Source organism: Ornithodoros turicata, chromosome 3, assembly GCF_037126465.1.
Source record: "Ornithodoros turicata isolate Travis chromosome 3, ASM3712646v1, whole genome shotgun sequence".
NCBI classification, from domain to species: domain Eukaryota; kingdom Metazoa; phylum Arthropoda; class Arachnida; order Ixodida; family Argasidae; genus Ornithodoros; species Ornithodoros turicata.
Window position 1 is genome coordinate 50939581 of NC_088203.1, and position 21134 is coordinate 50960714.

The 21134-nt window shown below is 44.9% G+C and overlaps 1 protein-coding gene and 2 long non-coding RNA genes across 4 annotated transcripts; 1 reads left to right on the forward strand and 2 right to left on the reverse strand.

Annotated features, from left to right (window-relative positions):
• The first annotated feature begins 7383 nt into the window (after positions 1–7383).
• LOC135387048 (uncharacterized) lies at positions 7384–8723 on the forward strand. 2 transcript variants are annotated; one of them, XR_010420812.1, is made up of 4 exons: positions 7384–7455; positions 7543–7764; positions 8003–8155; positions 8625–8723. It is a non-coding gene; the product is annotated as an uncharacterized LOC135387048 (long non-coding RNA). The 2 variants fall into 2 exon arrangements; XR_010420811.1 differs by lacking the exon at positions 8625–8723 and having other exon boundaries at positions 8003–8286.
• A 290-nt stretch (positions 8724–9013) lies between these two features.
• Positions 9014–10371, reverse strand: LOC135387049 (uncharacterized). The gene is made up of 3 exons (XR_010420813.1): positions 10233–10371; positions 9323–9470; positions 9014–9239 (listed from the first exon to the last, which is right to left on the reverse strand). It is a non-coding gene; the product is annotated as an uncharacterized LOC135387049 (long non-coding RNA).
• Positions 10372–10440: 69 nt separating this feature from the next.
• Positions 10441–16696, reverse strand: LOC135389446 (uncharacterized). The gene is made up of 13 exons (XM_064619494.1): positions 16056–16696; positions 15363–15399; positions 15137–15220; positions 14762–14920; positions 14405–14690; positions 13540–13605; positions 13424–13480; positions 13084–13360; positions 12946–13014; positions 12640–12804; positions 12023–12209; positions 11710–11955; positions 10441–10619 (listed from the first exon to the last, which is right to left on the reverse strand). The coding sequence occupies exons 1-13, from the start codon at positions 16362–16364 to the stop codon at positions 10441–10443; spliced, it is 2121 nt and encodes a 706-aa protein (XP_064475564.1). The 5' UTR covers positions 16365–16696.
• Between the last annotated feature and the right edge of the window lie 4438 nt (positions 16697–21134).

The following is a 21134-nucleotide window of genomic DNA, read 5'->3' on the forward strand; positions in this document are numbered from 1 at the left end:
TGACGAGCCGCAAACACGGCGAAACACGTGTCCTCTGGTGCTGTCGCATGGTTCCATGAGTATCTGTTTCTCTACGTGCAGCCATAGAAGCCATCTTAATCTGTAAGCTTGAACTTCAAACACGTCTAGCGTCATTTACTTATTTTTTAATGGCTTTCCCCCCCTTTATATATATATACATATATGTACAAAGTGAAAATAGCCGAAGCTCTGTAGCTGCACGTTAAGCATGTGTTTACAATTTGATCGAGCACTCCCAGCCGAGGACAGCTGTTTCGCTTTACTTCGAGCTCGTCAGCCTGGCGCAGGGAAGTTACAAGATCTTGGGTCGGCGCAACAGTGCGTCTCGGCAACAAACGCCGCCATGCCAGTACTGGACAGCTGTTTCGGCCTTCTTGGGCCTCATCAGCAGTACGCAGGCGTTGCTGCCTGCGTACTGCTGATGAGGCTCAAGAAGGCCGAAACAGCTATCCAGTACTGGCATGGCGACGTTTGACTTACAAACATATGCTATACTTGCAGCCAAAGAGCTCCTGCTATTTATATAGCACCCTGACAGGAGGCATCACGTGTAACGTGACCCCTTCTGACGCCATCCGCTCAAACGTTGCCTGCCTGCGTACTGCTGATGAGGCACAAGATGGCCGAAACAGCTGTCCAGTACTGGCATGGCGACGTTTGACTTACAAACATATGCAGCCATAGAAGCCATCTTAATCTGTAAGTTTGAGTTTCAAACACGTATAGCGTCATTTACTTATTTCTTAGGGGTTACTATCTATTAGGGGTCACTCAGCGAGCGAGTGACCCCTGGTTTGCCAATCCCGAACGATGCGCAGCTACCCAGGGCCGACGAGCCGCAAACACGGCGAAACACGTGTCCTCTGGTGCTGTCGCATCGTTCAATGAGTATCTGTTTCTCTACGTGCAGCCATAGAAGCCATCTTAACTGTAAGTTTGAATTTCAAACACGTCTAGCATCATTTCCTATTTTTTTAATGGCTTTCCTCCCCTCTTTATATATATATACGTATATATATACGTTTGGGACTTATAAACATATGTTCAACGTGCAGCCAAAGAGCCTATGCTATTTTTTTTCACTATATATATATATATCTATGTACACAGGGTGTCCCAGCTAAATGTGACCATATTTTTGTAAAATATATCAATTTATATTTACTATATCCGAGATGAAATTAATTACAATATAGCACATGCTGAAGGGCACTCCCTAGAAGAGCATTAGCAGACTTCTAAGGCAATGTCTTAATTAACTTTCAATAATTACCTTTTTAATTATAAAAGCTACGAAGTTGCTCCAATGAGAACATCTGATCTCTTCTGTCACCAGATACCAAAGCCGTTTTCAGAACAAAAATCTGTTCGATAGATCGTCCGCAAAAAATTCGTGAAGGAACGCGATTTTTTCTTTATTTTGTTCATTGCGCATGAATAGGTGGCTTTCCTTCACCCCCGTGTGAGAGAGTCAATGAGCACAGTGCCGCCTCAGGCGTCCAAGATTAGCTTTAACTTGTGGAAACAAAACAAACACAAATCTATCGGGTGCCTCTATCGCAACTACCCTTATCTTGGGCTGCATTTTCTGTTTCTTTTTTTTTTCAGGACGCAAGAGGCGATAGTGTGCTCTTTCATCCTCTCGTATTGGGGGCGAAGGAAAGACGCTTCTCTAGAGATGCGCAATGAATAAAATAAAGAAAAAAAATGTGTTCCTTCATGAATTTTTTGCGAACGATCTATCTAACGGATTTTTGTTTTGAAAACGACGTTGGTATCTGGTGACCGAAGAGATCAGATATACTCATTGGAACAACTTCGTAGCTTTTATAATTAAAAAGTTAATTATTGAAAGTTAATTAAGACATTGCCTTAGGAGTCTGCTAATGCCCTCCTACCTAGGGAGTGCCCTTCAGCATATGTTATATTGCAAGTGATTTCATCTCGAAAAAAGTGTTAGATATATTTTTAAAAAATATGGTCAATTTAGCTGGGACACCCTGTATATATTGTAAGACAGCACAGCGTCGTGATGAGGATGTTTAATGAACGAACCACAGATGGAGAATGGCCGCGCGCGATCGAGACAGATCAGTAGTCGTCGCCTTGCTCACACTCCCGGACTCCTCGCCTTCGGAGAAGGGACCTCCTGGAACGTCACGCCAAGAAGATGGCCGGGGCGGGAGGGTACCGAAAAAAGCGACGCCGTGGACGACGTGCAGGACGAACAGAGAATGACAAGCTGAATGTAGGCTATGAATCATTTACATAGGATTATGCTCATTGCCTCTACGTGGCCTTCACTGCACAGTGGCGCTACCGCTTGAGACAAGTTAACTCTCAAGTTAAAGCTTCGGAGTCTCTCCGACTTCCTGCTCCCATACCCGCCCGCGCACTGGTAGAGGGTAGACTTCTCTCTTCAGCAGCGCGGCGAAAAGGCAACGAGCCGGATAGGAAGAAGGGTTGCGCCGCTGTTGTGGCTGTGTAGTTACTGGTAGTCCGTAAAAGTTAGTGATAGTAATAGCTGGTGATAGTTTGCGATGGATAGAGGTGAATAGACGTGGATAGGGGTTGGTAGTGGCCGGCTGTAAACGAAAAAAAAAAACACGTGAGAGTAGCATATGTCTAATGCTAACATATTTTCGCCGAATCAATTACATTATTCGTCCTTCAATTTGGTAACTGTTATTCTGACCTCGTTATCGGAACCGAAGCTTGGTTATCTCCAGCTGTTCATAATGATGAAATTACCGCACTCTCACCGGAGTTTAATTTCTATCGCTATGATTGTGGTTGTCGTCGTGAGGCGTTATTCTGAATGGTGTCAGGCGGGACATTCTTTGCGCCCCTGTTTACGTCGCATCTCGACTGGAAACGTGTTGGGTTAATATTAGGTTTGTGCATATGAACCTGTGTGTCAGTGTATTTTACAGACCACCTGACCATTTTATTCCACGGTTTTGCGTTCTGTTATTGGTGCTTGTTCCTCTTTTTCCTAATACAAAAATTTGTGTATTTGGCGATTTCAATTATTCAGGCATTGACTGGTCTGTTCCCAGTGGTGTTTCTCTTGAAGAATCTAACTTTGTTGACGTATGTGTGCCCTTTGGATTGTCAGAGCTAGTGCATGAATCAAGTAGGGTTTCATCCTTCAGGTCATCAATTCTTTGCCTAATTTTTGTAAATGATCCTACTATCTGGTGATATTTCATTCCCACTCTCCCTGAGTGACCACGAAGCTATCCACGTGTCGTTACGCTTATCGCGCCCTTGGAAGCCATCTGCGCGAAAAACTATAAAAAATGTATGACAGGGCTGCAACCGTCGTTCATTTCTAGCTTTAATTCATGATTCATGCACAGTTGACTGGCAGCTGCTTCGTACTAAAATTAAGCAGTTGTTGGGTGCACACGTTCTTACAGCTGTAATGCGCCAGTTCTCCACTTCACAGTGGTGCTTCGGCGGCCTCAGGAAACTCAGTAACAGGAGGAAACAGTTATTCCATCAGGCAAAGCGAACTTGCTCTAGCTCTGCCTATACATAAGGTATTGGGAGTGTTTAGCGCTTCATACTAAACTAAACTAATTTCTGTTCAGTTCAGCTTGTGGCCATGCTTTCTGACAACCCTCGCAAGTTCTGGTGAACCATTCACACTTCTCGTGTTTATCCTATGTCTCTGCCGAGCACCGAGGGCTCTAAACTTGTCGTTGCTCTCTGCGCAGTTGCCTTCAACGAGGCCTTCACAAGTGTTTCTACGAAAGATGTACCTGTGGGTCTTTCAGATGCTACCATGTCATGCAGTATTTCTGTTCCGATTGATAGAATTGTGGTCACGGAGGCAGGGATAATGAAAATTATCGATCAACTGAAGTTATCGTCTTCATATGGACTATACTACGCTACTCCACGCTAAGGTTCTGAAAGATATATAGCAAACATCTCAATTATATGTGTGTGTCATTCACACGCAGTCCCTTGATCAGGGTGCGGTCCCGAGTGGCTGGGGGCACGCGAAGGTTAGTTCCGTTTTCAAGAGCGGGAACAGGTCATCACTCCTCTATCTGGTCATTTGCAAACTAATAACTTCTTCAAAATAAAAGCAAGGCTTTCGTAAACGGCTCACCTGTGAAAGAATTAGCATCAGTTCTCTGCGATATCGCATCCCACAAGGATCACTCTACCCAGACAAACGCAATGTCTCTGAACTTTAGAAAAACATTCAATTCTGTGTCATGCTGGCCTACTTCGTAAACTCTCTGCTCAGTGTTAACCCTGATGTCCCCCGCTGGATCCTTCAGTTACCTTTCTGACCGAACGCAGGGCGCTTCTGGACGACACTCTTTCTCCTTTCCTCCCTGTTTATTCCGGTGTTCCGCAAGCCTCCGTTCTCGGACCTCTGCTTTTCCTTATCGCCATTAACGATTAGTTCTTAACTAGTTCTTTAACATCCTCTACCACGCTCTTTGCAGGTGACTGTGTCCTCTATCAACCTATACGTTCTTTTTCTCACCAGTTGGCCCTCCAGCAGGCCATCAACTCCATCATTACTTGGTGTACTTTATGGATGCTGCCGCTGAATGCGCCAGCCACTCGTATCCATAATTAACTTTGCCTCATTCCATTGTAATCTGACTGCATATCTTAAATGCGTCGTCGTGGGTATGTTTATGGAACGAACCAGGGGGCTTAATCGTTTCACACTTTCAACTCAACGGCACGCGACTGCTGAACGAGTCGTTCAGGCTTATGCTTGGTTCACACTGTTGCATTTTCATGCGTTACGGATGCGGCGCGACACGGTTGTCATGACAACGAAGCACGACACTCCGAAAAGCACACGCACCGCAAGAGTTGAGCTCGACCGAACTCCATGCGGTACGGGCTACCTGCGGAGATGCAGCTGACCAATGAGCGAACGCGCTCCGCGCAAGCGCATCACTGCTGTGCTGTCGCGTGCTTTTCCAACATGGCTGCCTCCGGTGAAAGCACGTTGGCAAAACAAGAAGCTCTAATTTCAGAGGTCGAGAAATACCCGTGGCTCTACGACCCACGCCGAGCCGAGTACAGAGATTCATTAATGCGGGAAAATTCCTGGATTTCTATTGCAGGAGCGCTGAGCATGCCAAGTAAGTTGAAATGCTTGCACGTCATAGTTACCGAAACGCGTAGCTCGCACAGTGATTTCGCAGCTCTGTGTTTTCAGTCGATGACTGTCAGCGTATGTGGAGGAACATACGTGACCGCCTGTCCCGTGAACTAAGGAATTCTTTGCCGAGCGGATCGGCAACGCCGTGCGAGTCAAGTTGGCCCCTTCTAAAATACCTGGGTTTTTTTATTGATAAAATAAAGCCTCGATGAGTGTTCCCAACGAAAGACATACATGTTTGTTCGTTTGTTACCTGGTGTGTAGGAAGTTGTTAGCCTTTTCCCTGCTCATTGACCAGGCAACGAAGGATGTTGACATATGTATATTTTCAGCCGTGCGAATAAAGGTACGGTCGCCAGCAAAATTCAAGGAGCTGCAGGATCGAGCCCAAACGAACCAGCCGCAGGAACATCAACGTCCCCGCAGGGTTAGATAGACAATTTAAGTAGCTTTACTCTGTCATTCGCTTGTGTCCAGTGCTTGGTGTGAACGAATCAGATCACTTCACTTTTTCTTGACGGTAGAGATCCTGCTTGCGATAGTGGACCAGCAGAGCGAAAGGTGTGGTGAGGAACTGTTGCCAGGTGAAAGCTCAGGCAGTCTACCCCCCAGCTCTCACACATCAGAAGACAGTGCTTCCCCTATGGTACGTTATCTCAGGGCGCAGAAAGCATGTGAAATGTTGTACATTGAACACAACTATGCTTGGTGATCAATATCAAGGTCTTTGTTGTGTGAAGTTAACATGGAAATATTACTGTGTTTCTCTTCCATTTGCAGGACATGACACGGGGTAGTCTTGTTCCCTCATCAGCTTTCCGGTCATTGGAAGCGGCGGAGAGAACTGACCAGGTGCGACTTTTTGCAAAACCCAAGAGAAAAAGGAAAAGCGACGATGATGCCCTTGTTGAGGTATTAGCTGCAGCAAGTACTAAAATGTCAACGAACGAATGCCAACAGCCACACATCGACGTGTCTGACTGCGACCTTATGTTTCTACTGAGCCTGAAAACAACACTAAAAAGCCTAAATGTTGAAGCAAGGCAACTGGCAAAAATCAAAATACAGCAATTGTTGTTTGACTTACAGTTCTCGTCACTGTAGTAGGGTCTCGTTGTCTTCACAAATGTAAACAGTTAATTTGAGATTTTGCATTGGGGCACAACTCCTATTCTTCACAGATGTTTTAAAGTGTATGTGATTCTTCAGGCTCTGACCATGAAAACCATGGTAGTAACCATGAATAGTAGTCATGAACTTGCAGGGGCAGCAAGTATGGTGCGGTTTTCTTGGTTGCCACTAGGCGTGCAGCTGTCATAAAAACAAAGTCAAAGTTGTTGGAATAAAAACGTTTCTATTATATACAGATTCTTGCTTTAACTGGTACATTGTGATACATGCCTTAGGTAGAACTTGCTTAACAATATTTTGTACCACAAACATATACACATGTCTACAATAGGATGTCGTACACCTGATGGCATGTGGACCGTTACTGCAAAACAGTTACTACACACAAAACAAACATGTTACTACAAATGTTGTTGTAGCAGAAGTATAGCACTGGTTCTTTTTCCGTATTGATTGCCATCTGCCTGAGGTTTTGTATTCAACAAGGTTTTTCTGTCTTTCCAGAATTTTTTGCTACAAATGAGGTAATAGCTTCCAGGCATGGGCCCGGTTTCACCAATGCCAACATTTGAACCGAGACCAACAGCCCATTAATTTGGATTTAACGAACTCTGCTTAACTAAAGGGAGTTATTGTCACTGAAACATTCATCACATAACCAACTAATGTTCATAAAAAATCACATTCATTATATGAAGATGACGGGGGAGCTTAAAGGGACTATCGCATCCGTCCCGGTTGATTCCGAAACTATAGCGCCGTTTTACTCGTCGTTCGTCGCCAACAATTACACAAAAAGTCCGACACGAAGAAGTGGAGTAGTTTCTGTGCAGTTTGATGGAAAACATAGCCGTAGCAGACGACGGACGTTGAGGGTTTTCTGGTATTCCCTCTCCGCAAACGTCACGCAGCCGCACCAATCAGGGAGCGACTGTCGGGACGTCGTCTGCCAGGGAAACCGCGTAGAGCCTAGCTGTGATCATGTCGGACGTCGAAAGCGAAAGTTTTTCCTCGTCGCTGCTGGATGAATTCAGTGAGGACAGCTCGGACGACGTGGTGTCAGACGGTGATCCGTATTCAACGGACCCACTTCCGCTTCATCCTCCGATCAACAGGGATGCAGTTGTTCGCGAAGTCACGCAAAACGATGACTTTCGGTAAGTCAGATTATCACATTGTACGCATCGCACCCACTGCAATTACGCTATCAACCGATTGTTGGACTGGTACTTGAAAAACGACAGGTGTCTGTGCGGCGTCTGCAGTCCGGAGCAACCAGACGAATACTTGTGCTGCACCTCAGTGAGCCAGGTTGCAGCTCTGTGTGACAGTGCTGGCGTGCAGTGCATCACCGAGCACCGTCTGTTCCACGACTTCTGTCTGCGGAGGGAAATGCTGGCGGTGAATGCACGCCAGTACTGCCGCTACGACTATCGGCTGCGGCTGTTGGATCTGACAGACAACAGGTATGTCGTTTCCTAGGGCGGGTATGGTAATAGTCCCTTACAGCAACCACAGCTGTATTTTAACCGATATGTAGGAGTTTCATCTTGTAATGCAACCTTTAATGCAGTGTTCTATAGATATGTTGGAATATACTAGGATATTTGCAGTTGTCTTTTCGTCACCTCTTATGTACGCGAGTTGGTCATCCTTTTTTGCTGCAGTATCGCTGAAATTGACTTTCCTTATATCTTTACATAGGTGTCTGAGGTTCACAGCCTACTCTATATTTGCCAGTTGGGTCTGGGGCTACCTCGGACCTAGAAATATGCGACAAATTCCAGGCTGCGCTGTGCGAGCGATTCGAAGAGAGCACCCGTCGCCTTCATACCAAGGGTATCTTTCTTAAGAATGGTATGTTTTCAGCATACATATATTATATGCATCTGCTGGCTGATTCCCTTTTCATGGTTATACCTTCATATTAACAAGGCTGTATACTTCAGTGAACATAAAAGGAGTAGGTAAGCTAGAGGGTGTCGACCTGATATTATTGGCGTGAGTGTACATTTCTGTACATTTATCACACTGTAAGGCTTCAAAGCCACATACCTCACTTCCTTTTTTTGAAACATCTAACTCATTAAGCTAATGCTCATAAAAAGATCATGTACCTTTTTTCAAATGTGATGAAAATCAAGAGCCACAAGCTGCCGTGTCGAAAGCAGTACATGCACCACACATACCGAAAAACCTCCCGGATAGCACGAATATAAATTCTTTGGTGTTTTTCGTTTTAATATTTTTTTTGCATAACAAAATGCTACAGTGGTATTTAATATCCATGCACAGATGGTGATGATACTGTTGTTCACAATTTCAGTAGATTCCAGGCTGCTGTCTTCTCAGAACTGCCCATGTGCTGGAATGAAAAAAAATGTTAACTTGGTTATAATAAAATATAGTTTTGCAATTCAGCATATCCATAAGACTTCTTTTCGTACAACAGGTACTGCTTAAAGGGGCTGCTGCATCCGTCCCAATTGATTGTGCCACTGCAGTGACATTTTTTTCTACGTTGCTCACTGACAATCATGTGGGCAAGAGCGGATGACGGATATTAGAGTATTTCAAAATTCCTTCTCTGAAAATTGGAGCAAACGTCACACACACAAGGCTGATAGTTGCTGAGAGTGACAAATTTGTCTTCAGCTGTTTATGGAAGTGAATTTTGGCCAAGTTAACTGTTAAGCGACGACTAACGTACACACATAGATGCGATAGTCCCTTTAATGATTTTAGTTATGCAATTATCAAAATGGGTTTGAGAATTAATATGCAATGTCATATGAGGTGGGTTGATCTACAAGCAACGCTTGTCTTTGCGTAAAGCATTGGTTGGCCCTGAAAAGGGCCGTTTGTGATGTCATATGTCAAGATGGCCAGCTGTCCGTGGTCCTCAGCTGGTGTGGACATGGCCTACTTTCCCTTCTGGAACCTACATGTAAAATCCAGAATAGAGTTAAGTCATCAGGAGCAAGCAGGTTGGGTGCAACTTGGTAGAACCAATATTTTGCGTACCGTGTTTGGTGTTGTTCCACAGCTTGCCTAAGAGTTGGCTTCTCACCATATGTTGCTGAACGAGCTGGCCGAGTTTCTGCAGCTGCTGACTGCGTTTGGTGTTCTTGAATGCGAGTCAGAACCTCTGCAATCAGTGTTGCCGCATAATCTGTTGATGGATAAGCATAGGTTGACAATAAATGTGTTAGGTGAACTTGAAGGACTATGCTCAATACTGGGTGTTTTCATGGAAAAGCTATGGGAGCAGCACAGACATCACTTTTCCCAATTGAGTTATACTGCAAGGCGGACATCATCTGGAAGGGGGTATATGTGACCTTTGAGCAAAAGCAAGCCGAACAGGAGAAAATCCACATTGAAAGCCATTCTATCTTTTAAAAATCCTTAAAAGCATGCCGTGAAATATCTATTGCTGAATTTTGGTGTGCAGATGATGAGAGACTGAAAAAGTGCTCCTCAAGAGTCATCTATGGCAACAGAAGTGGTTTATTTAGCCAGTAGATCAGCGCCTACTCTGATGATTTCCATTACTTCAAATTATGTCGAGCTCTTGCATGAAGTGAGCGCTGTGCTTCCTGCATTCCCCGCCAGCGTGGTTTCAGCTCATTTTCATATCAATATTCAAGGATGGATATTTTAAGGCACATGTGTATTTTAGGATTTGTTAGACCTGAAATAGCTCTAAACAAGGATACCCTCATTCCGCTTGCTTTTGTCTGGAATCACCTAATTAATTTTTTAAAGTAATCAGGCAAAAATGAGATCTATATATGCTGCTCTCATAGCTTTTCAATAAAAAAATTCTGCAAAGGCTAAAACACTCTATAACTAGCACTATCTTCAAACTAGCCACAATAACTACATCTATGTATTGACACAGAACATGATGCACGCAGTGGTGAAAATATACCATAGGTAGCATTTTCTTTGAGGGGTACGGCCACCCACGTCTTTTTCAGCTTGGATGGCTTCAGTCGGAACTGCTTGGAGCCCTCTCTTTCCACTTGCACACGGTCAGCATTCTCGTTGTAATGGAGTATTGCCAACTGTGTCCTAAAACACAGTTTTGTAATGTAGATGGTACAGGTTCTGTATGTGTGACATGATTTTATGAAGGTTTAATACCTGGCCACCATCCCCTCATCAAAAAACGAATAGGATTTCGGAACAAAGTGGTTCAGGACACTGTGGTATGACTCCAGGCCATATGTCTGTTGTTTTGCAGAAAGCATAGGGACATCCCTGAGCAGTGCGGGTGCTGTCAAGATGTCCTTGACCTTTGCGTACGTCTCACTATCTGTAATTGTAAATGATAAGCTTAATTCTAGCTCTGTCAACAAGGTTAACAAAACTACTAGTCCTTCTTGAGAAAGCGTGAGCGACCGACAACAGAAAAAAAAAAAGAAACAGACACAACAAGCCACTTGTGTTGTGCTTGCTTTCCCTTGTCACTCGCTGGTCAGGCTTCCTGACATTGGAGTTCATCCACCAGCTCGACCACTTATTATGTAAAATTATACCTATAAGCTCGATGCTTGGAGATGCAACCACGACATAGCACACGACTGAACTCGTGGGTGTAAGAAAGGGATAAATCAACTTGTCCATTCTTTAGTATTTTTGTTGCTATGTCTACGTACTAGTACATGCCTGCCGAAGAAAATCTAGGACCATAGTGCTATTTATTGGGCCCTCTACAGGAGGGCAAGCAATGAAAAATCCATGTGTGTCAATGGGATGAACAGTGCAATAAGGCTCCTTTCCTACACGCGCATAAAAATGGTGTAGCTTAAATTTTGATACAACGCGGAAATTAACTTCAGCTTCCACTCAAAAAACCTACCTCACATGATTGTGTCAGCAGTGCTAATAAGCACTGTATATAATTTTAAAAAATGCATTCATAAACAGGCACACTCTTGAAAATGGTGTCCTAAGATTAACTGCACAGTGTGACTTATTAAAGTCATACTGTACAGTTAATCTTAGGACACCATTTTCAAGAGTGTGCTGGTTTAATGCCACAATCAGCCTCGTCGGGTCACTTCACCCTGCCTGTCATCGCCATTGTTCAGCCACTGAGGTCTGAGTTGTGAGAACTGTATTTTTTAAGCACCAAAACCATTTACATGCAGTGCTATATTTAAGAAACGGTTAAGCAGTTTTCCTGAATTTTGTTCAGTTCCAGCTAAATCACACTTCCCAAAACAATGATAACAGGGCATGCATGTAGAGTAGACACACGCATATATGTCACACATTTTGCATTTGTGTTACTCCAGAAAACCCAGATGCAATTACTTTACCAAATATTCATTTAAAGTTTTCTCAGAGATTTCTTGAGTTATCGCCTGACTGCACCCATTGGTTTATTTATTTGTACTTACCTTCTTTGAGCCATTCTCGTGGTTCTGAAACTGGGCCATGATAACAAACTGGGTACAGTGGGTTGTCATGCTCATGGACATCGACAATGTGGTTCACTGCCGATACCCACTTCGCCAGACAAAGGTCACCACTTTCCCCACTGTACTTTGGACACCAGTATATGTGTCGGATAAGGCTCTCTATCCAGAACTTCACAACGTGGTGCTTTGTGGAGCGGCTGAGAGACACAAGCTTTTTCTTGATCCCTGTTCAAAGTTACCACATGAGTTTGAATACCGAAAGCAACTTTCCATGCTTGTTGAGAGTGCTCACCTTTCGCAACGTGCCACACGTCAAAACGGTGTTTGATGTGTGGACACAATTCCCTTAACACAGACTTTATTGCAGTGTGGCGGTCAGTCACTATGGTGTCCACAACCATGTCATGTGCTTCAAGGTAGGCAAGGCAGTTCTTTAGACCATGTACCTCCATGGCATTGCTGCTTGAGACTTCTGTTGACTGTTACATAAAACACCAAGATCGACGTATTACACATGTTATACCCATATACAGGGTAGTGTTGCCCCCTAGAGGTATGGTCATTTGACAACAGAAACAGCAGAGCTATGTTTTGATGTGCTCAATTAGGCTGTGGAACTTCAACACTTGTAGGCCTGTACAGCGTCAACGCTTCTTCCACTCTCTGAATAGCAGCAATTAGTCCTGAGCTCGTAGTGTTAAGGATTTTAGTACAACATTGTGAGTAAGCTCTGCCAGTTCCGCAATGAAAAAAAAAACACTTAATTAGAACCACATTTTTTTAGGGAGAAACTGGACTAAGGCCGAAAATTGGAAGCTTGAGGGTAAATATCGGGTATTACCCGAAAAAGTATGAATTGCATGATGCAATGTTTACGATACTGTTACAGAAAGATTTGGTATGAGATACCTTGACCAATTCAAAGTGGATGATCCTATTGGCAACTGTCTCAAGCAGTGTGTAAGTGCCATAGAGGGCTGTGTGGCCTGGCGAATCACATCTGCCATCTCCCGCAAGGGTCAGGGGCACTGGGCGGAGCCGGTCCAGTAGCTCAGCTTGTCTGCTCAGGAAGACCTACAACAGTTGTAGATAAGATAAGATCACATACTAAAAGGAACATTGGGTGAAAACATTCTGTGACTTTCGAGCTACCGCTAGGATATGTTACTTGTTTTCTTGAACGATAATAGGCACATACTTTATAAATGTACTCACATCATTCACGGCAGGAAAGAGGTGCTGTTTCTGTGTTCTGAAGTACTGCGACAAAGTCAGTGTTGGCACCTGCATCGTATGGAACATGTACAAAATGCCTTGGTTACATTAACACTAGAAAAGTGCCTGTATTTGTACCTTCATCATGGCAAACATACGAAATGCCTTGGTTATGTTCACGCCGGAAAACAGAATCGCACTACAGAGCAGAATGTTTCCGAGTGGTCTGTCTTCCACCCAAGGCTGGCTGGACCATGTACGCAGTTTCCCACAGCTGCAAGCTGTTGCTGCTCTCAGCCATGTGCCCCTTGTTGTGATGTCTGTTTCAGCATCGCTGCTGCCACAAGGACACTGTGACAGGAGCTCTCGCAGACTTGACTCCGCCACCAGGAAGAGACGTTCCTCTGGATTTAGCCTGAAAAGCAATCACATATTTCTATATCTTAAAACACAGCATACTGGAGCATGCTGTACTTACGTTCGATGCACATGGGATTTAGAATGATGTCCCTCATGTTCCTTCTCATATTCGTCACTAGGAAAAAAATAGTTGCAATGTAAGAATTCCCACGGCTTTCAAGTGCAATTGCTTACTCTTCAGTCTCTGATCCCTCTGTTAATTCAGATGAGTGGACCGTCACGTCCTTCGGATCAGGCTGGCTACATCGAGAAAGAAAAGAGGTTATTCACCTTTGCGAAACGTATATGTGTAATACAATGCTGTGTGTGAAGTAGAAAGCCTTTGGTATTCAGTCTAGGAAGGCATCTATGTCTTGGAATGCACGGCCTATTCGTCAGGGCAGCACACTTTGCGGTGCTGTTTCTAGGATGACTTTTTCATAAAATCCCTGTACATCCTTCCCTGTAGGTCTGTTTCACCAAGGTTAAAATGACCTGTTCCCCAGCGTGGTCATGGTGGCCTAGTTTGTTGGCCACAGCTTCCTTACCCCTTCTGTTCCCATGTATTTTGTTGTTATAACTTCTGTCATGTCTGTGTTACGTGTTATACTGCTGCTATGAGCTATCCGTGTGTATGTCTGTTGTTCTTCCTAAGCTTTTTTATCTTCAAGCTTTATCCACCACCTTGACTGCTGTTGTAACATATGCTGTTAGCATCCGTGGTATTCATTTCAAGGTGGCTCCTATCAATTGATTGGTAGTATGTCCACCTACTGACCCAATTATCATGGGTTCAGCCCCGACACAGATAGTAGCAACTTCATGATAGGGTAAAGCTGTTTAGGCTCACCACCCACATGGATAGTAAAACACATCAAGAGGCAATATTAATCTGTGGGTAGACAAATATGCTGGAACTCTGTCACACTTGCCTCACAATGGTCACAATGTAATTCATATTAACTTAAATGGATGTCATAGCTTTCCTTTTTGTAATCACTAGATCACCAGAGCTCTTAACAATTTTCTGTAAATATAATACACTTGTACTACGGCATACCATGTAGATCCCAAGGTTGTATCAAGTTCTTCTCTAGCTGGGGTGGAGCAGTGGACGGGCGAAAGAGGCATGTAAAGCATATCTGTTGGCATCAGTTCCTCAAATGCTGGTGCACCTATATGCTGCATGGAAGCCTGTCCTGCAGAGACCTCCACGCTTTCAATGTTGCTGTCTTCTGGACACCAAGTTGCTAGTTCAGATGATGTCAACAGAAGGGAGCTGGAAGGGGGAAGGCTCATGCCTGTCTGGCTTTCCCTACTTTGCATGTGGAACCCAGTTTGAGTGCCTGCAAACCAAATTGGTAGTAGGCTACGTGTGTAAAAGGTCTGTTCCCTGTAAATGATATTACAATATTACCAAGCGTGGATGTCGGAATAGCTGTTTGTGTTTCCTTGTCCTGAACCCTTTCCGCTACAGATTCTGGCTTGTGCGGTACTAATGTGTAATGGAACCCATATTGGCTGACTATCTGGTAGGGCACAAATGGTTCAAGGGGCAGTCCATCCAGCACTAGCACTGAAGAAATAGAGCAATACCAACATGACACATACAAAAAATGCAGAAAGGCAATTATGCAATACAGCTATGAAAAAACAATATGGGATATGATGTGATTACTGCCCTCCTGTGTTTACAAGGAGGAGCTATGAATCTCAAGAGTAATTGCCTATGCATTCATTTTAACCACCATGGATTTTATCAAGAGTGAGCATAAATGAATTGGGCATGTACCATTTTCCGGACCCGCTGATGACATGGATTGTTGTAGGCTGAAACATTCACCCGCATCGCTTGCTGATTCCATCCTTTCCACGTCTACAATACAAACACGTTATCACATCTATCACTGTAACAGGCTGGTATAGGACAAGTACGACAAAAACATCTTAAACTGGAACAGATAGGCGGGAGCATGAATGTGCAGCAATGCCTAATAAGAGCTTTCTACGGAACGTACCACTTGCACTGGCTTCAGTGAAGCTGGTGGACTGGACCTGTAAACGAAACTATTTACTTGTGGTTCCAATTCATAAGTCAACATCTCATAAGATATGTAATAGATTGGTTTTCACAAATCTGCCTAGAAAAAACATTCCTTGTACAGATACCTCTTATGAAAATGGACTCATATTGTTCCATACCCCACATTACCAGAAGCAATGGGGTAGAGTATCGACCATGGCGACAAACTCCCCATTCATAATCTCAAAATAAAGTTGTCACTTGTTTTTCGAACATGCAACCTGTATTTCCAGCATGCATTAATGCAGTAGAGAAAATGAAACCTCACGCGCAAATTTGCTCGCTGAATGGGAGCCCACAAAAGGACAAAGTACCGTTCGTGTTCGTATATGACGCGCGGCTAAATGAAAACGTGCATACGCCCCTTCATTATATATGTTCTCATAATAATCCATCCCATCGGTAAGCGACATTTCCAGCAAGCACTACGAGAATGGCAATCTCAGCTCATGGGTTTCCCTTGCAAAACCCACATTGCTTAGTTTTAGGGATCGAACTTCGCCGGCTGCGCCAATGCCGAGAAAAGCGTGTAAACTGCGTTGCAGGCACGCTTTTCAGGGCTAGATCCTATCAATTATTATGTCCTTTTGCGGGGTCCCATTTGACATATACGAGAACTGTGACCCACCTCAGCAGACCGCGGCCGAGTTGGTTCCGGAAATATTGTGGGCACGGCGTCAGCCTTCAGCCGCTTTCGTTTCGGAACTCCAAGTCGGATTTGTAGAACATCCGTTTCCATGTACGCATCCTCCGCAAAGTGTGAAGAACAAACGCGGGACACATGTATTTCTCCTCGTACGTCAGGATGTCTGCTGGCGACTACTGCCTCCCATTTTCGCTTCGTGTCACTGTCCCTCGGCTTGTGGAATGTCACTTCTGGGTTAGAGCCCGAAGTGTTCGTACACCCAGGAACGTAACACCGTGTTTCACGCGACATGGTCGCGTCAGAACTCGCAATCACAAGCGGAAGTCGGCGTATTTATCGATGACTTTTCGCGAGGTAAATGGCGACGATGGCGACTCAAACCCGAAGCAGACGAGCTCGGAGACTGTCGTCTGCGCAGCCCTCCCATTCGTGCGGCTGCGTTACGTCATCATGATGTTACTATCGCTGGGCTTCCTTAGCTTCAGAGGCGGCGGGAATATTTAAAATTCGTTTACTCAATATGTACGGCGTTCTCGAAAGAGAAATTTGGCCAACTAGATTGTGAAATGATACCGAACATTATGGTATGGGTCTCATACACACGTTCCCGGATGCGATAGTCCCTTTAACTGCTAGGGGCGATACTGTACCATATATTTGGTTTTGGTGGAGTGTGTTCACTTCAGTTTAAGCAACCTTTGATCTTGGTTCAAAGATAACCAGTGCTGGTGAAACCGGGCCATATCCTACCAGCCTGAAAATGTCACTAACCGTGTCCTGTTCTTATAGACTACGCAGGAAATACAGCACACGTTCCATGGCACTAAAAGCACAGCACACTATGTACACTTCCAAATGTCATTCACTACTCGGGCGCTCTGCCTCTGTAGACCTTAGTGTACTGCCATGGTACCTCCCCCACTGAACAGAAATAATCTGCAAATGTGTCCCTAGTCTGTCGTGCACTTTCACCATACGTGTTTGTGCTTAGACGCGGAACATCTTGAAGTGCATCATTATCAGTCACTTGCCTCCTCTACAGTCCTTCTGTTACATTTCCTTATCCATCCTCCATATCTGCAAACCCAGCAGGGCAATACAAGCAGTGTCCTGTTCTTTCATTGCTGTCACACACTCGAAGGAAGTTGTGAAGACATATCGTTGCCATAATAATTGCTTTCAGGGTTGGTAGGCTGGCACAGATAGGTTGCCTGTAGATACGCCACCTGCTGGCAAGTATACCAAAGCTGTTTTCGATTATCCTTCTTGCACGTGACAATCTGTAGTTAAACATAGCCTTCTTGAGGGGCAACTGCCTCCCAGGGTAAGGTCTCATCAAATTCGATAGAAGAGGAAAGGCCGCATCTCCCACCAGTACATGAGGCAGCATGACTGAACAGTCAGGCAGGCATTTTGGGGCAGGAAGATTATAGTGACCGGAGAGCAGCTGCTGGCCAAGCTCTGTCTTTCGAAATACTCCCCCTGTCACTTAGGCGACCAGATTCCTCAATGTGCACATTTGTAAACTTGTACTGGGCATCGCACACTGCTAGGAGGATCACGCTGTAGAATTTCTTGTAATTAAAATGTTCAGAGCCGCTCTTGGGCATGTTCTGAATTGAAACATGTTTCCCATCGATAGCGCCTACACAGTTTGGGAAATTCCACAGTTCATCAAAATCTCTTGCAATCCTCTCCCAAGTCCGTGTAGTCGGAGCCTGTAAGAAAAACACTTGTTGATCTAAAGGACTAATATTGATGCCTGCGTTACTTTATGCAGACTACATGCCTGAAGGTAGAGGGGCATGCCAAAGGGCTTCACACGTCTCTCGGATGATTCCACTCGTGGTGGATTTTCCAATTCGGTAGTTGAGGGAACAAATATACTGGGATGACCCATGAGCCAAGTACCTGGTACTGGTCTAAATAAGCGCTTACCTCAAAGTGAGGGACAGCCTCTCAGCAGCAGGGATCGCCCTGCGGAAAGTTGTGTCAGAGCGTTGGATTCGGGGCCCGATAAGTGCAAGGAGTTGGTGAAATCTGTAAAATCAATGCACCTGAGTGAAAGAGAATTCCAAAGTGGTGCTAACTCAAACTGCGCACCAGGTGCATGACAGCATGTCCGGTAGGCCTGTAACATCCGCACCACATTTAAAGCTGTGTGCTTACCGTTCTTTCGTCATTCGGAAATATCCAAAATGAGTCTTGTCGTCACGTAGGCGCACTTCTTGAACTAGGTGGTTGAACTTCCCGTGCACGGCACGTTCCTGTAGTATTTGGCGAACCCACTGTCGTCGTCGTTTTTTCCTTCTTTTCAGCAGAAGCGCTGCTGCTGCCATTTGAACAACAAGTGGCCAGTTTACGCGCTCTGTATGACGCAGATACACTTCAATACACCTCAAAGTTTCGCCGACCACATCACGTTGCCCGTTCATGGCTGCCTGTGGAATGGAGACGTGGTGGAATAGAGGACGTGGTGGAGTGGAGACGTGATTGGTCAACCACAAGCGTTTGACGTATCAAGAACGCATATGTCTGAACAGCGTGTCGTACGACAGCCGCCTCCGCACTGGATCCGCACCGTAACCGCAACGGAGAGAATTTGTAGTGTGAACCACGCATTACGAAACGAGGAACTTTATCGATGCTTTGCTGTGGTCACAATCTGTGCTCCTCGTGAAGCTTCTTCTTTGTGGTTATTGTGCACGTTGCGAGCGCTCACGTGTTGTGATGTCACCGCCCTGAGCAAACAGCAGGCTTTCTCCGACCAATAGGACTGTTTTCTTTGTTGCGACAGCTCGCATTTCCCTGCTCTCATACATGCTCGTTCCGTTCCAATGTTCGTTCCCATGCCCGTTCATCATCTTCTTTTTCTTTCCGTCTCAATATATGGCTCGCTAGTCGTGTGAAAATAATGAACAAACAAGTACGTCACTGTAAGGATAATCGTCGAGCAATACGCAAAAAATTGTAAATCATATTTCTGCCCTGAGAATGGTGTCGGGCGTGAATGGTTTTAAGTATAACACGTTTGCTGATTTCTAGGGCACAAGGGAGTTCGAGGCCAGAAAGGGAAGACTTAGTGGTATCAGAAGTATCAAAAGAAGAAAGAGGAGGAGGTTGTCCTTTCTCCTCAACGTATACACCTACTTGATTACCTTTCGGTAAATTTTTCCTTCAAGCATGGAAGTGCAACGCGCAGCCTTAGTGTCAGGCTTCATAAACAGTAGACTGAAAATAATTTCGCATTGCAATAAAACGTTTTTCTAGTGAGCTTGAACAGAACGTTAGTGAACTGTTTTGATTCCGTGTTAGCACTGCGAAGCAAAATAATGTTATGGAACTATTCAAGCCAATCTACCTCAGGAAATGTAATGAATGTGAAGAGCAAAACATTCTGTACAACATCAACACTATGTCCGCAATATAGCATTAAAGCGAAGAATTCGAAAACTACTATAGGCATCCATATCGCTATTTGTTGTTCATCACAACACCCGTAGCTATCAAGACGGCGTGAAGTATACGGTCGCAAGTCCACACAAACAGTGCGGAGAGCGTTTCTTGGCGGACGGAACAACTTTACAAAATGTCTCTCGTCCAGTTGAAACGCATCCTGACGCCATCACATCCATGGGGCACAGTTAACCGCTTGTGTGATCCCTTGTGAGAACCCTTCCGCCATCTTTCTTTGGCAGCTTCAACGTCAGCGAGCCGTTGGGAAAAACGAAACGAAGAATCTTATCGATGCTCTCCTGTGGCGCAATCTCTACTCCTCGTTTAGCTTCTTCGTTGAGGCGATAGTGCTCGTTACGAGCACTTACGTGTTGTGATGTCACCGCCCTGAACGAACTACAGCTGCCAACGAGGCTGCAATATTTTCGACCAATGAGGTTGTTTAATGTCATTTGAATAGCTCGCGTAGTTTGTCTATGGTTTGTCTATGGCTTGTATTTGTCACTTCTTCGTCTTTTTTCCCGTCTTGATCTGCATCTTCTCGAGAATATCTCACAGCCCTCATGATACCACTGGTGTGAATACCTTGAAAGGGACAGGATGTCCTTTTGTACACAGTCGTGGAGCAATACATATCCGTTTCTGTAGAAATTCCATTTCTGCAAACCTCCAAACGAAGATGTTTAACATTCTACCGAGTTGGTAGACACACCCGTAAGGCAAACGATCTCCTTCAATTGTCACTCGGCCAGGAGATTACGCCCTTGTCACGTTAACGAAACGAGCGCATCACACACCACGTGCTCGAGTTCACGGGTGCCTCGCGCTTCGTTACATCATGAGCCATGTAGGCGATGAAGCCTGTAAACACGTGAACACATTCGTTAGGCAGATAACACCGTTGGTCGTTACGCGAACAAGAGATTACGCCTTTGTCCCGTTAACGAAAAAAGCGCGTCACGTGAAACGTGTCACGTGTTCGTGTTAACGAGAGACCCGTGCCTCGTTGGATCGCTAACGATGGAAGTCATTAGGCCCCCATGGGCCCTATTCGCAGCCGGTGTCGAGCGCCAATGACAGTGTCAACAGCGGAGTATCGGAGGGGAGCGATTACGACCATCGATACCTGCCGGTTTTGGTATTCTCGTGTCGCCATGGTTTGTGGAGTGTCGTTAAACTTGCAGAGTTAAGACGTCTGGGAACGAGACGCCGCGCTCGCAGTCAATTGCGCAGCAGGGGGAGAATCAGGCGAAATGCTGCTTGTTTTGAAAACAGACGACAACGACGACAACGCGTTCACGGTGGAGAAGAAACCTTCTCGTCCAACGCACGAGTAATAAAATCATGTTGTCTATACATGAAATAATGTTGCATTTTATTCACCAGCATTTTGTCCTACATGATCGATATAGACAGGCTAAATGAAGTAGCGCGATAATAGATTCCAGTGAAGGAGCTGTCGACAGTTCACAAATGGAGAAATGAGGTAGACCTTTGTGTATTGCATTGATAAGCTGTACATGGATGATGATGAAGACCTGCCTCCGCGGTGAAGCAGTTTCATGAAAGGCGTCTCATTTGATGCAAACGCGTTGTCGTGTGATC